This window comes from Larimichthys crocea, unplaced genomic scaffold, assembly GCF_000972845.2.
Source record: "Larimichthys crocea isolate SSNF unplaced genomic scaffold, L_crocea_2.0 scaffold97, whole genome shotgun sequence".
In the NCBI taxonomy this organism is placed as follows: Eukaryota; Metazoa; Chordata; class Actinopteri; family Sciaenidae; genus Larimichthys; species Larimichthys crocea.
Window position 1 is genome coordinate 2,165,437 of NW_020861315.1, and position 15,253 is coordinate 2,180,689.

The 15,253-nt window shown below is 41.8% G+C and overlaps 1 protein-coding gene across 10 annotated transcripts in view; it reads right to left on the reverse strand.

Annotated features, from left to right (window-relative positions):
• Nucleotides 1-15,253, reverse strand: part of LOC104930679 (ankyrin repeat and SAM domain-containing protein 1A) — a 76,634-nt gene that overhangs the window by 3,911 nt on the left and 57,470 nt on the right. For 9 of the 10 annotated variants that reach the window (XM_019257982.2, XM_019257984.2, XM_019257981.2 and 6 more), the window contains 10 exons: nucleotides 14,827-14,939; nucleotides 6,488-6,586; nucleotides 5,672-5,818; nucleotides 5,184-5,291; nucleotides 4,815-4,982; nucleotides 4,563-4,700; nucleotides 4,409-4,480; nucleotides 4,186-4,272; nucleotides 3,535-3,672; nucleotides 2,230-2,409 (listed from right to left, as the gene is read on the reverse strand). In XM_019257982.2, coding sequence (XP_019113527.1) covers nucleotides 2,230-2,409; nucleotides 3,535-3,672; nucleotides 4,186-4,272; nucleotides 4,409-4,480; nucleotides 4,563-4,700; nucleotides 4,815-4,982; nucleotides 5,184-5,291; nucleotides 5,672-5,818; nucleotides 6,488-6,586; nucleotides 14,827-14,939 — 1,250 coding nt within the window. Of the gene's footprint in view, nucleotides 1-272; nucleotides 1,283-2,229; nucleotides 2,410-3,534; nucleotides 3,673-4,185; nucleotides 4,273-4,408; nucleotides 4,481-4,562; nucleotides 4,701-4,814; nucleotides 4,983-5,183; nucleotides 5,292-5,671; nucleotides 5,819-6,487; nucleotides 6,587-14,826; nucleotides 14,940-15,253 lie in introns of all 10 variants that reach the window. The other variant, XR_003462207.1, reaches the window with a different exon arrangement.

Genomic DNA, 15,253 nt, shown 5'->3' on the forward strand with positions numbered 1-15,253 from the left:
TTACCTCATTTATATTCAACACAAGCTCACTTCTTAATGGTTTAACGCTAATGGCCAGACAAACATCAGCAATGTGATCATAGGGCTGCTATAGACGGATAAAACATCCTTAGACTCGTCTGATGCGTTTGAGGGTTTCTGTCGAGAAGGGATGGAATTACGTTTCCCTAAAAACAGGATATGGTATGATGCGTTATGACCATAAGAAGGAGTCTGAATGTTGATGAAATGGTGGCAATCAGGCGCTAAGGGTTTTGAAGTACATTAATCACCTCCATGAGCCGTGTGTCACATCCCCTGCTGCTGCTCCAAATGCTGACGGTGTTACAGTTTTTCTCCATTGGTTTGGCTCATTTCTTGAAACTGAGATGACATTCTCATAACAACATGGACAAATCCCCAAACTATCTTGCAGTTTCTCACAACAGAATGGCATTTATCATTGCTTTCATCACATTTCCAAATGCTTTGTACATGTGTCAAGCCTTTAGTACATCCTTGCAAATAGCTATGTACAAGTATCCTACAGTTAACACAATCAGCCAACATTTAGTACATTTTTCAAATGAATGTATCTTGCTGATCTATCCCAATTGGTTGGTTTTCAGTGTCATGGTTATTGTCCTCAAAACATGTCAGCACATTTTCATCGTATAAGTCATCATATGCAGAATAGTCTGCTCAATTGTCAAAATAGTGTTAGGAAACTGGAATAGAATACAGTACATATTTTGGAAGATGTTATAGTAAATTTAGGATAATCAGGTTAGGTGAAATAAGTTTTTGACTAACGAAGGAGGCGTGTATAACCATGTGCGCGGCCATCTCAGAAAATGGTGTGGCCACCCACAATGCAAGTTTGGGCCCATACAACACAGATAAACTCCTCCGTTTCCTGGATCAACTGTATCTTGATCTGGTCCCAGAAAATGAGAGGGGTCTCGAAGGGCCCCACCTACCCCAGTTTGTAATTATATGGGACAACGTTAGTTTCCACCGGGGTCCACGCATCCGGGGATGGTTCAACATGCATCCAAGAATGCACAATGTGTTCTTGCCACCATACTCTCCATTCCTCAATCCTATCGAGGAGTTTTTCTCTGCTTGGAGATGGAGAGTGTATGAACACCATGCGGAAAACCAGAGGGCTCTCATGACTGCAATGGACGCTGCCTGTGAGGACATAACAGGGGATCAGTGTAGAGGATGGCTCAGGCATGCACGACGCTTCTTCCCGCGCTGTATCTCAAGAGACAACATCAGATGCGATGTGGATGAGAATCTGTGGCCGAACAGAGCACAGAGAATGGATGGCCAGGAAGATGAGGATGGTGACCAGGAGAGAGAGGGGAGTGACCGTGACTAAACAAAATGTCTTCATTTGTGACTCTTTGTATTTACAGTGCTGATTTGTTGATTTTTTTCTTTTTTGTGGGTTTTTGTATTTTGTGTACACAGTATATTTTCCTTTTTTACGGTTCCCTACCTACTGTAATGTGTACAATTTACGTTAGTTGAGAATAAAAATGAAAATTCCTCGGCAGAATGAGTGCAGTGTGTGTGTGTGGTGTGAAAATGTTATGCCTATAGTTAGAAATATGCCATGACAAAGCGTCTAAGCATTTTGACTTGCAGTACTTACACAATACCAAAGGGACAATGCATTTTGGAGGCACTGACTAGTTATATGAGAAGGGAATGTAGTTTTGACTGAAGGGTAAACTGTTTTGGGAGCTGTACAAACATTGCCAGGTGATCCATGTAGTTGTGCAGTACCATCCAAGTTATTTTGACAGAAGTACTGAATGAATCAAAATGTGCCAAAGCAATTGAGAAGGATCCATGCCATTTTTATGGTACTGACTATTTACATGGGAAAGGGATTTCATTTTGAAGCATGGATGAGTAGTTTTGGGAGACAAATTACATTTTGCTGGTTATCTGAAGTGTTGTGCAGAATTGCAAGTCTGTTTGGCCAAATTGCTTTATAGTTATGAGAATGTCATCTCAGTTTCAAGAAATGAGCCAAACCAATGGAGAAAAACTGTAATAAGTGGGCGAAATCAACGACATTAACTAACTTCCTGTTGTTTTTAACACCTGTCCCTTTCACCTGACGCAGTAGAAGAACTCTACATGTCATGTGGATCTGTAGTATCGCCAATAGACAATTTCATGAAATGTTCATACATTTGTGTTTGTGTACAATGTGTTTGGTGTCCAACTCACCGCTGATTTCCGAACACTGCCTCGTGGTTTGGGTACAGGTCGGCTGGACTTGGTCTCAATGACATCTAAGCCGGGTCCCACTGGGAGGTTCTGATGTTTGGTCCTCTGGGCCTGCAGAGCCAGCTGATAGGCTACCTCAAACGCCTGTCCGAGCGTCAGTATAATCTCATAGGTCAGGTTCTTAAACGGAAAAGGGAGAAAGAAGCAAAGCAGGTCCTTTTAAATATTCTGGACTTCTAGTCTCCAAGCCCGGAGAATAACTCCAAACTTGGTTTGCAGTGAGGCGGCAAAATCTATTCGAATAAAGTTTCTTCTGCTTAAAACTTCTTCAAAAGAAAATTACATAACAAGGAGAAGTGGCCGTAATCTCGGGAGTATTTTGCAGCAGCAAGCAGCTTGCCTCAGTACCTGAACTGGATACATTTGTTGTATTAAAGCTTCCTGCTGCTGCATTCTATTGTTACACACTGACAGCTCCCAGATATGAACAAGAACCTCAGAGAAGAGAGAAAGAATCTGTATGTCGTCGGTTTACTTAATTCCCCGATGTACCTTTTGCCTCACAGATGTGATCTGTGGGAGAGGGATCCCTCCTCTGTGGCTCTTCCTGAGGTTTCTTCCACATTTTTTCCCTGTTAAAGGGTTTTTTGTGGGCAAGTTTTTCCTCACTCGAACCGAGGGTCTAAGGACAGAGGGTGTCACTCCCTGTACAGATTGTAAAGCCCTCTGAGGCAAATGTACTTTGTGACTTTGGGCTATACAAATAAAATTGATTTGATTTGATCTGCTCTCTCTGTCTGGTTGGGGTGTTGTGCGTTCGAGGCTGATAGCAGCAGTATGGTCGATACATTTGAAAATAACCGATCACATCTTTGAAGGGCTGTCCCTTGTTTCAGCCTCACAGAGGACATGACAGAGTTTAGAGGAACCCAGAAGAAACTGAGCATTGTTCGGGTGACTTTAGTCTAGAATGACATTGGCTTCCTTATGAGTCAGATTAGTGGGATAAGTCATCAGATCTCAGGGGGGCGTCAGAGTAGGTAATGGAGGACTAGTTATCATGGCCAGAGGAGCACTGTGTCTACAAGGGGGCAATCAGCTCCAACCGAAGCATGACACCTTGAGGAGATAGGGCAGTCTAGAGATAACAGTGTTGGCCGTGAGGGCTGTGACATCTCCTCAGTGTAAGCTGGAGAAGTTCAAATTTACCAGTAAGGAAACATTAGAAATTCTCCTGTTGGTATTTTCACCTAGTTTAGCTTAAAAACCAGCAAACACAAAATGCTCATATCAGGGTGTCCTTACCACGTCTACTGTGCTGAACACATGGCAGTAGTGGTGGCTGGTCTGCAGGTCCTTAGTGATGTAGGCAAACGTGCACAAGTCTTCTGGATCCTGGGCTGCACACGAAATGTTACGGATCTCATGCTCTGCGATGATGTTCTGCACCGAGAAGAGAGACTCGGTAAGGTGACTATAAATAATGTTTGGAGTTTCTACTTGGTGTTATCGTCACAACACAAAGAGAATATTAAGTTAGTAATACAGAATGTCAATGCTATAAGTGAAAAAATCTGATTTATAAATATGACAAGACACAACCAGCAAAGAGGCACTGAGGCATAAATCATGTGTCACAGCCAACGCAGTAAAGTGCAGCCATACAGAGTAATACTGGGCTGAGGTTCAAAGGAAACCTTTCACAGTCTTCTTTTTTTTTTCAAATACATTTCAAAATGAGCAGACTTGCTCAGACACGCAACAAATCTGACAAAAAACCTTCAGGCTTGACATTTACAATCAGAGAAAAAGAAGTGGTGTGTTCGCTTTCACGCACACAACCTCAAAATGTTCCAAAAAAAAAAGAAAACACACTGTTATCTGCACTTTGTTCACTTTAAAAAGGACAGCATGACTCTAAAGACACGCAGCGTAGTGCGGCATGTAGCGGCTCACCTTATTGGCCGCATCAATGAACTTCACACCCTTGTAAGTGATGGAGAGGACGATGGTGGGGACTTTTCTCATTTGTTCTGTCGACCTCTGGAGGAAAAAATGTACACAGGAATAAAGGACACTGAGGTGATTTACTGTTCATTTATAGTATATGTATATTATGTCCTGTGTCTGTCCCTATAGTTCTGTACTATGGGTACACTTGTAATGACTCGTGGCATACCCGCATTTTGGCACAGGCATCCTGCGTGGACTCGGTACCCCGTAGATCTTTAATAAGCATGGAACCGAGATACTGCAAGGGAAGAACAAAGATGTTGATGTATACATTCAATAAAAGGTGCATCATGTAGCAAGAATAAAAGGCGTGTACGTACACTGGCTTCATAGGCGCATGATTCAAAGATGAGTTTCTCGGGTTGATGATGCCAGTTCTGGACCGGGGCGTACGGCGCTGCCAGACTAGGCGGCCTCAACGTCAGACGGGGCTCTCGATGCCGTTCTTCGTACCATTCCTGGAAATAAGAAGTATTATTAGAAGACTATATACTATTCTATAATCACGACGTCACATATAGGAGGACATAATGTACTGCTGGAGTAAGGGGTGCAGAGAAACCCAAACATACATGTGATCTGTGTTCACTGCGATATCTTTGGGTCACATCGTAGTCAGTATCTGGGGCTTTTTTCCTCCCCGAGTCTCCTATTGGCAGCAGAGGGTCCATTGAGCGTCCCGTGTAGGATTCCATCTGACTGAGGGGAGACGAGGTCTGGGATCCAGGCAGGTCTTGGCACTGGAGAGACAGAGTCGGACGCGGTTAGTTGTCCCAGGATGAACAGCAAAAACAAATGGAAAATGAAACTAACAGAGCAAAGCCTGAGAGGACAGAAAACTACACTCTCATTCATTCTTTTCTACCTCATGTGTGAAAAGAAAAATCAACATGAGTGTAAAAGTTGTTAGCAAATCGGTGTAGGAGTCTGTAGATCCTCACCCTGATCTGAGACAAACGAGGAGGCTTGACTGGAGGCTCCTCATAAGGCCTCTCCGCTAAGGACGCAATGATGCGTTTCCTATGACCAAGTAGGGAGATCTTTAGCACCTGGAGGAGAGAAGAAACCATCTGGTGAACATGTGGAGCAACATTCAGGGAGGAAGCAGATCGAGAAACATCAGACACTACTACCTAAATGTGTTATTTTATAATAACTAAACTCTTTTTTCCTTTACATAACAGTGCCGTATTGATAACCTTACTGGTACCTTACCTTCCTGATCTTGAACCTTTTACCAAGTTTCCTGATCTTGAACCTTTCAACCACAGTTCTGCATGTTCACCTTCAAAGTTTCCTGCCTTCTTAAACCGAAGCTGGACTAAACTGTCAAACTTGTACCGTATTCCTGGATTTTTCTATAACACAGTGTGAAACCAATTTCACCCTCTGATACTTCTCGCAGTCCTTGTACGTCACTGTGACTCACATTGACAATCTCCAGTTCCCACAGGTTTTTCACACAGTCTAAAGAGCGGTAGCCACTGGCCAGGAAGTTGTGCAAGTACTCATGCAGGCCCAGATTCTCCAGCCAGGAGGAAAGGGAGCTGCTGCCATCACAGCCCAGCGCCTTCACCTGTAAGAGAAGACTTAATCATTCACCGATGCTTGGATGGCTTCAGGACAATGTCGGGGCTTGTATGCTGCTTTTTAACCAATTCCCCTGTCTGACTTTTTAAAGGAACTTGCTACAATAACACCATTTGTGTACATCTGTACATGACTCAAAGGAAGTACCAGATTATAGGTCAGATTTACACTACTGATGATTACACTACTGATTCGTTATCACGTTATTCGATACTTAATATTGATTCAACAATGTGCAAGCAGCATTTTGTTGTTGTAGCTGAGACAGAGTTTATTTACTTCATGTCCAGTTTAGTCAAGTGGTTTCCAACCTAGGGGGCAGGATAAAATCTGAGTACCAATATAAATTAGTGGGGTTGTGAGATGATTAATGGGAAAAGACAGTTCTGCTACACGCATTTATATTCCACCTTTGGGATTTTATCTTCTGTTTTGTTACACAAAAATATTGGATAATTTTCAATCTTTCTGCCTCAAAGAACAAAAACACTTATTTGAATCAAACAAATAAGCAGAAGTTCAGGGCTTGGAGATATGTATGTGTATTAACAGAATATTAACAGCTTGTAATCTAACATCAGATGCAACGCGAGACACTAAATCAGGTCATGCTATGCTGGGAGAAGTAGTGATGTAGTGATAAATGATTTGTCACCTTGGGTAACGAACGTGCTGCATGTAGGATCTTCTTCCTGTGGCTTGGGTCTGTGATTCCAATCTCTCTCAAGTCCTGGTCCTCCATTACATTGCTCCCCTATTAAACAAAATACAAAAAAATGATATGAGCCTACATTTCTAAAAGGCAACATGATGCAACATAAAAAAGTAGTATAAACTGTTTGGTTCCAGGCTTACATCTGGCTTAGACAAATCCTCCACAACAGGAGCCAGTGCTGCAGGTTGATACTGATCCCAAGTAATGCTGCCATTGCAGGAAAAAGGTAAATTACTTGAGTGAGATCTTCAAACTCCTCCCTAGGACCCGGCATACTGACTGTAGCACGAGGGGCCACGTCGATAACCCTTTAAATGAGATGTAAGCGTGTGGGGGGAAGGGACTGGCAGGGATGTGTGTGAATGATGGCGCAGCTCATCTTTGGTTACACACAGTACCACCTTTGGGACTATGTGGCAGGTAATGGATAATAGAGAAAAGAGCGATAAATCAATGTCAGAAGTGCAGAGTGGCCGGCGATATGAGATGGAGGGGTGGAATACTACTGCGTCAATAGTTGACTGTAACTGATGGCTGCAGGGGCGAAAAAAAAAATCAAAACACCCGGATGTGTAAAAGGAAAGCCTCTATTCCTACACTCAGCATCATTCATTAGCTGTGCCCTGTTAGCTGATGCAAGGCATTGCATGTGCAAGTGAGCAGCACAAAGTTACTATGCGCTCCATGGCCGTCTTATTGACTGTGGAGCAATGTGCAATGAACACTATAGTAGTGTTACTTCTAAAGTCAGCAACTAAATCCAATGTGCAAGTATCACGATGGAGCTGCTGCCTCAGGAGCAAACTGTGACAGCTCAGGACACATGTGGCTGACTCTTCAATATGCACCTCGAGTTAATCCTATGGAGCTCACACACACACGCACGCACACTTAGCAGAGTAACGGGATAGAAGAGAAGCTGTCTGTAGGTCAAGACTGACAGCCTGTTTTTCATGCATGCTCTGTCAATGCAAACAAGGGTTGGAAAGGATGAGCAGAGGGGAGGAACAAGGCTGTCAGCGAGAGTAAAAACTGCAAAGTAATCCCAGTAATGCCGCTCGCACGATCACAATGTCGATCACAATTTTGCTGAGTCAGACGGCGATACATGGTTTTACAATGATGCAGCATTGAGTTTGGTTAAGAGTTTGCAGAAGCCGGCGTGTGTTAGAAGAAACAAAGAGAGAGAGACAGAGAGAGAGACGGAAGATAGACAAGATGAGCAGATAAAAATTAAATAAAAATGAGAAAATAAGACACAGACAAATAAAAACAGGAACAACAAAAAGACAGAAGAAGACACAGAAATGACAGGAAGACAAAGGAAAGGAAAGATGGAAAGAGACAGAAAGAAAGAAAGAAAGAAAGAAAGAAAGAAAGAAAGAAATAAGGATGGACAGACAGAGAAGACAGAAACAAAAAGGACAAAGACAGGCAGGCACACAGATAGAAAAAAGGACAGAAAGACAGGTAGTCAAATGGCAATAATGACACACAGACAGACAGACAAACCGACCACTTCCAGACAGAAACTAACAAAGAAAGAAATAAAGAAAAGTTAACAGCAAAATGAGTCCATGAACTCTTTAAGGAGGTTATGTTGGTCATAACGACGGTGAAACACGGCCGTCGTCAGAGCTCATATTGAGCACAAGACATCATGACGCATCTCTTTTGCTTTCTTAGTACCTCGCAATGAACTGACAACTTCGAGCCCATTATCTGTGAGCAGCAACACGCAGATCGCTGCCTGCCGAGGACTGAAACTGTTTGGAGAGCTGGATAATAGTGCTTTCACAGTGCATGGATCATTGCATTACTGTCCCACTGGAGATTAACTGATAAATGACTCTGTGAGCGGAAATACAGCTCTAACAAACTGAATCTCCAGTCCTTTCCTCCTGTTTCCTGGGTTGCTTTCTGCACTCTCTTTTGAGAGTTACCGTTAAGTAGATGTGTTTTAATGCAGATGTATTGTTTCTGATGCGTTTCCTGTGTGTTTCGCCTTTCCCGAGGGTCTGCTTTCAGCCTCGCTGCACCCAAAGTTTTCTGTTTATTGAACTTTACAGAATTTTAAGATGAAAGTTTATGATACCCATCTCTGAGGTTCAGCACAGGAAACAACCAATTTCATCTACTTTTCACTGGCTCGCCAAAATGTTTTGCTGTGAAAAAGCCAATTATGTTATTAGAACAAAATGTCTGTTATGAAAGAGGTCTGCTGGGTTACGCGGGTTTGGTAGAGAGCGACATTAGTGCTGAAATGATTAGTCCGTTCATTAATCAACTAGTCGATTCTTAAATAATCAATCACCAACAATTTTAATAATTGATCAACTAATCAATTGTCAACTGTCATGCATTTGTATTTGCTTAGTGCTAGCAAGTTTTTGTATCTTTATATATTTAATATCTTTACATTTTGAAAACAAGAGTTTTATAGATTAAACTAGTGCTGTCACAAAATCAGATTTCCACAACACATTCATCGCGGTCAAAAGAAAATATATTATCCCGATATCTATAAAAACAATAATGCAACAAGTCAAATTCATCTTTAACTTTTCATGTGTGTTTTGTCTTTTTTGAATTACACTTAAAACATGAGTATAGGAAGATGGAGTCATGGTTATTGTCAATGCCGCGACACCCCTAGATCAAATGATTACATGATTAATAATATTAATCGACAAAATAACCATTAGTTGCAGCCCTAACCGACACAGTTAGACATTTCAATCATGGAAGTTGATTTGACTAGTAGTCAGTTAGTTGATTATTCCATTACTTGATCGACAGAAAGTTAATCTGCAGACACTGATTCATCTTGTAGTTTTAGATTCTTGTAGATTTATCTTCTCGTAACAAACTGAATATCTTTTGGTTTTGCACGGCTGGCAAGAGAACAAATCGTTTGAAGATGTCACTGTGAGCTGAAAAGTTAGAATAATTATAACTCATTCATGAGAAAATAGATCTGCAGATTCATTTATAGTGAAAATGATTTTTAGTTGCAGCCCTGAACTACCAGTTCTTCCCTGAAAACAAACCCCACAGAATACAAGGACTTGAAAGGGATCATCTAGTCTTTGAAAGGTAGCTGAGTTGATCTCAACATAAATATTACATTCACGTCTGCTATAATCTTGATAATTCATTTACCTCCACACAAAGACTTTGAAAACACAGTGTGACCTGACAGATGAGGTCGTGACAGCCAGAAAAATCTGACTAATGCTGTCCCCACTTTCTCCCCACCGCAGGCTCAGCAGGTGTAAAACTAAGACTACATTAGTTTTTTTTCAACTAACGTCGCTTATATCAGCACAATAGGGCTGAAAAGAACACATCACAGATTAGTGTGAGCTAGGTAGGTTTGTGTCTGTGCTTGTGCGGCCCACCCATCTCTGCTTTTCCTCTGCCCTCTCATTAAAATGCTGCTTTCTCTCCTCCGTCTATCCAGACAACCAGCCACAGCAGTCCCCTCTGGTTTAAAAGCACTCTGAATTCAGGCCAGGGAGCTCGAGGGCATGGATCACTCATCCTGACCGTCTAAAGGACAGCTCACCAGCAGCACTGAAAATCAAAGCTTGTCCTCCTAAACACGCTATCATAAGACCACATGGGCCTTGTGACAAAACGAGGAAACTGTGATAGAACGTGCAAAGATAATAAAACATGTTTAAAATTAACCATCGAATTCCTGCACAGATGTTTTTCAAACGGGTTAATGGACGCTACACCACCACCATTACCCCAGAACAATGGAAAAATCAATTAATCCATTCCTGATCCCTGAGCTTCTAATGCATGAAGCTGTTACTGAATATCTAATTTGTCTGCAGGCTTTGACTCCTTCCAAAATGCACTTTTTTCCTGATGCCAGAAACAGAATGAGGGCAGAAAAAGGAGGAGGAAAGTTACACGAAAGGTCACAACAATTGAATTGATGTTTTGTATTCGGAAGTTTTCTCTCGCCTTGGTGCAACTTTTAAATTAAAAACAAGCTCTTTCGTAACAAGTTATTGCTTTTAGTCTGCGCTGAGTCACCTCACAATGACATGAAACTTGAAAGTAATTTGGTTCTTCTCTAGCTGGCTCCATGAACGCTAGCTTCAAAACAAAGCGATGTGATTGGTGCCTCGAATACAAAACTAACTTGGGAGCTTTGTTGGCAGACCCCATCACAGCTGATGATACAGCCACCAGAAGCTCAGAAGAAAGTAGAGTCAAGAGTCTCTTTTCAGCAAGCATTACTCGTTGGTAGAACTGGACGGCAGAGCAGAGCTCGTTTCGTCGACACATTTGCGCCATGAGTCGATAAAAAGCATCTAATTGGTTTCTGAAGAGGCTTGTCTCTTGCTTCGGTGCTGTTATTGATCCACTTCTAGAGCGAGCCTGCAGTGTAGACAGAGATCGCAGCGGTCTGACTGGCAGAGTAAACACTGTTTAATTAGTGATCTCACTGCTACAGCTGACGTGCTGTTTCTCAACTGTTGTTTCCCCCTCCCAACACATTTCAAACCCACGGGAAGATTAAAAGAATCCTTCAGATCATTTTAAAGAGACTCGTACAGTGTGCCGCTCAGTGAATGCACAATTTTTCTATTTGACGATGAAAAAGAAATGACTGTTTCTGCCTGTACCATGAATTTAACTTATCGACAGCTGAACTATGGAGCAGCAGCATGGCAGTCATATATTCTTGATTAGACTTTAAATCAGCCATGATTCTCTAGTAAGGGTGTATATATCTGATAGATCTGAGCTAATATAAATGTAAGTACGGGTAGGTGTAGGTGTGGAGCTGATACACTGGATCAGTTTGATAATTATGAGAAAGAAAACATATTTCCTGATGTCAATCTGTATGGAGAGTGTTCATACATAAATACATAAATTAATCATAAATTAAGGAATTATATTGACACAAATATAATGAACTGAACTGGAGTTTCACTGATATAAAACACGATGAAACAACTGTTATTAGGACATAACATTTCATAATAATGCAAAAATATGTTCATTGATTCAATATTGAATATTTTGGGGCTCCGTAAGTCTGTGCCTGTCTGATGCTGCTAGTAAATTTAGATAAAAATATCTGTCAGTCGACAATGAAACAGCCTATTCCGGGTCTATTCCTGTTCCTGTGCACAAAGAGTACATTAAAGACGTTCAAAAAAGAAGTTCAGCAAAGACAAGGTGACTCAGGGGGTAATTCTCATTTCTAGCTGAGACCAAATAGTGATTCTTAAGAAAGGTCAACATTTACTGAGGGGAGGACACACTCTGTAAAAGGTTACAGCTTTTTTTTTCTAAATCCTCCAGTGATTTCAGGAGGCCAGGTGGTCTGTAAGCCATGTTTAAAGATAGAAAAATCAACAGATCTGCGCTTTGAAAAAGAGAGAGAGAGAGAGGAGTCAGGGCTGAGGAGGGAGAGTGTGAAAGGCTAAAAAAGACAGTAGGAGGATTAAACCTAGAGAATAACTTCAGAGGCTTCAACCCAAAATTAAACATGGTGTGTTTATGTCACCGGGTGACAGGGAGAGAAGCAGATAAATGGAGGAATGCTCAGCTCTCTGGTTATGGAAAAATTAGTCAGGCTCCGCTGGCTCCTACACCTATAGGATAAATCCATGCTATGCAAGAGAAAGAAACAGTCACATTTATATATTAGTATTAATTTGTATTCTCACTTTACATCGCCGTGAAAAACTGTTGTCAATATTAAGGAATAGATGTGAAAATTAGACAAGATGGACTGATATTTTTATCTCTGAACAACACCGAGGCTTAGTAAGACAAAGAGAGATTTATAATCCTTAAAGTCTGTGTAAAGTAAGAATAAATGTGTGTTCTGAGTTTGTCAGACCAAAGAAGAAAGTGTTATTGACCATGCAGCCAAATCTGAATGATTAAAAATATTGTCAAGTTTATGAAATTAGTGTAAAAAATCGGGTAAAAATGAGCAGTATTCTCAGCTGCAGGACTGAAGCCAAGTCAAGCAGAAACTTCGAAGCGACTGAAACGGGTCAGATGAGTTCAGAAAATGACATGACTAACTTTGAAACACTTTTTTTGAGCGAGATTAATTGCAGGGGTATGCATCAAGCCACCCTTTAAGGACCGCCCACAAAAATCCTGGACTGAAAACTGGTGAAAAACTGTTTGAACCTCTAACTCCTAAGTGTTGTTACCTGTGACACTCTCAACTCTGAAATACAGGTGGAGGACAAAACAACAGAAACACCTGATGGAACAGTTAAGTAGTAGGTGACTTCATCTGAAATCACTGAAAGAAAGGTAGCTCATACTAGACATGCTGTTTTGCTCTCTACTGAATATACTGTATTCTATTCATTTCGCTGTGGGGTTTGGCTCAGCTTATGACAGCAGTTGTCATGATTTTTGAAGAAGTTTCCTTTGATTAAATTATTAATTTTAAGCCTACTAGCCTGTGGAAAACATGGGATTTAAACTTTGGCAAAACACTTGATCTTTGATCTTTTCCAGACAGCCAGAAAACATCTGTCAAGTCATGATAATACTCTTTGAAGATATAAGCTGCTGCTGGATAACAGGTAAAAGAATATATATATTTTTTGAACCCCTCCCCCCAGACTTGCAAAAGTAACGCCATATGCCTGATCGAGTGCTGAGGTCACAAATGTTTCACATTGTAAATAAAAATGACAGCAGCACAGGACTACAGACTTCTCAAGAGGCCAGAGCAACTGAAGCTTGTAGCTTGTCCCTTCACATACTGTATGCATGTCTTCAGAAGGGTCATAGTTTAGCGACAAAAGGTGGTTATTATTCAGTATTGAGTTGAATGCCGTTTATATAATGGACAGGATTTCTACCTTTATGGCTGAGAAATAGAGCTACAGTACACATCTAATCTTTTCTTCTCTGTCTGTCTATCTAAGAAAGTTTCTTTTGATCATTTAAAAGGTTAAATTTTCCATGAAATGGCTCCACAAAACCCTGAAATAATCTGGTGTATAAATCATTTTTATGCTTTTCGGTTCACTAACTTTGTCTGAAAAGCCTGAAAAATTTGAGAAAATTGACTATTTAATTGCCACTTACTCTTATTTCTTCAGTATTGCATAGTCCTTTTTTTTCGACAGTGATTTATGATTTTTTTATAGACAATGAAAGAAGTTGTTCAAGGTTATTCTCCTGAAGTTTGAAGGCTTTTTGTATAGTTTGAAGACGGATATGTAGCACTTGAACTTGCTCATTGGATCTGGAGTTTGTGGTGTCATGTAGGCTCATGTGGTGGGCACAGTTAAGCGATAATAAAAACTTCATTCATGTGAAAACATGTCTGCAAACGTGTTCTTGGATGGGCTGAAAACCTGCGAACATGTGACTCCTCATGTGTGAACGGGGGAAAGGTGTATGATAGGTGTGATGGAGGAGGAAAGAGCCTTGATCTTGACACATGAGATGGCTGTCTCATTTCCAACATGCCCACCGGTTCAGCCTACCAGCTGGGTCTCCCATTCTCTCCTCCATCAGTCCTCATTTCTGACAAAAGCAACAGAGCCAACTTATAGTGGTGTCGCACACCGTGAGCTCTATAAACTTGTCAGCTTGGCAACATCATCCCATTGCTCACTAAGATGCTCCTCCATTCTGGGCATCAGCTGCTTCTCAGGCAGACGGCCCAACTAACTGTAAGTGAGAGGCCACGACAGCGGCCTCCTGAGCTGGAGACGAACTGTCTGCCAGCCTGAGAGTGCAGCATGAACGTGATTCGACACACGAGCAGGCGTACAGATATCAAAGCCGCTGTAGACAAAATATTTGACAGCACAGATCAAACTACATATTGTCTAGCTGAACAGATGGGTGAATTTAGCAAAACATCAATGAAAGCTGTGCCTGAGTGTGCCACAAGAGCGAGAGGAAAGGTTCTGTCATCGAATCAGGTAGTGAGTGTTTGTGTGACATTGAACTGTGAATGCACCCAGAATAGATACTTCCTTTAATAGCAGCTGAAAAACAAGTCAGAACCGTGATGAAGTGAGCGAGGTCATTACAGGATTTCAGTTGATTGAACCTCAGACGAAGCTAATGGGATCATCGCACTGCTAATGGAGGCTGGCATCAATGGATTAATCCAGAAAGACACAAACTTAACTCTGAGTAATCGGTGAAAGACGAGAGAATAAAATCAGAGCATAAAAGCGAGGAGAGACAAAAGTCAGTCAAGAGCGTTGAGGTCATTTTGGACAGAATATAAAAAGAAGGGAGGAACTCACCATGTAGTGCAGGTCGTCAAAACCATTCAGGAGTAGTTTGCTCTCGTACTGCGGCAGCCCCACATGCTCCAGCCAGTCTCCGACGGGCTGTTCCAGCAATCGACCTGCAGCACCTGCCGACAGGGGAAAGCGCTTCAGGAGGGAGAAACCTTTCAGCCGGTAGCAGCGGCACTCTGAAGATGAGATGTGGCATTGCCACATCATTCTCGGCCAGCAGAGCCGAGCGCACCAACAACACGAAGGCGGGGGAGACAGTGTCCTCTGTGGACAGGGCGTCAGCTCCCGCAGGGTAGCGGGGGCCGAACCACAGTCACCCAAGATGGATTCAAGTACCCCGATCCCAGGGGTGAAGGAGGTTGATGAGGGAGATATGAAGCTGGTGGACTACCAGCTTATAGCCACAAATTTTCTACCTATGATCGTCAGA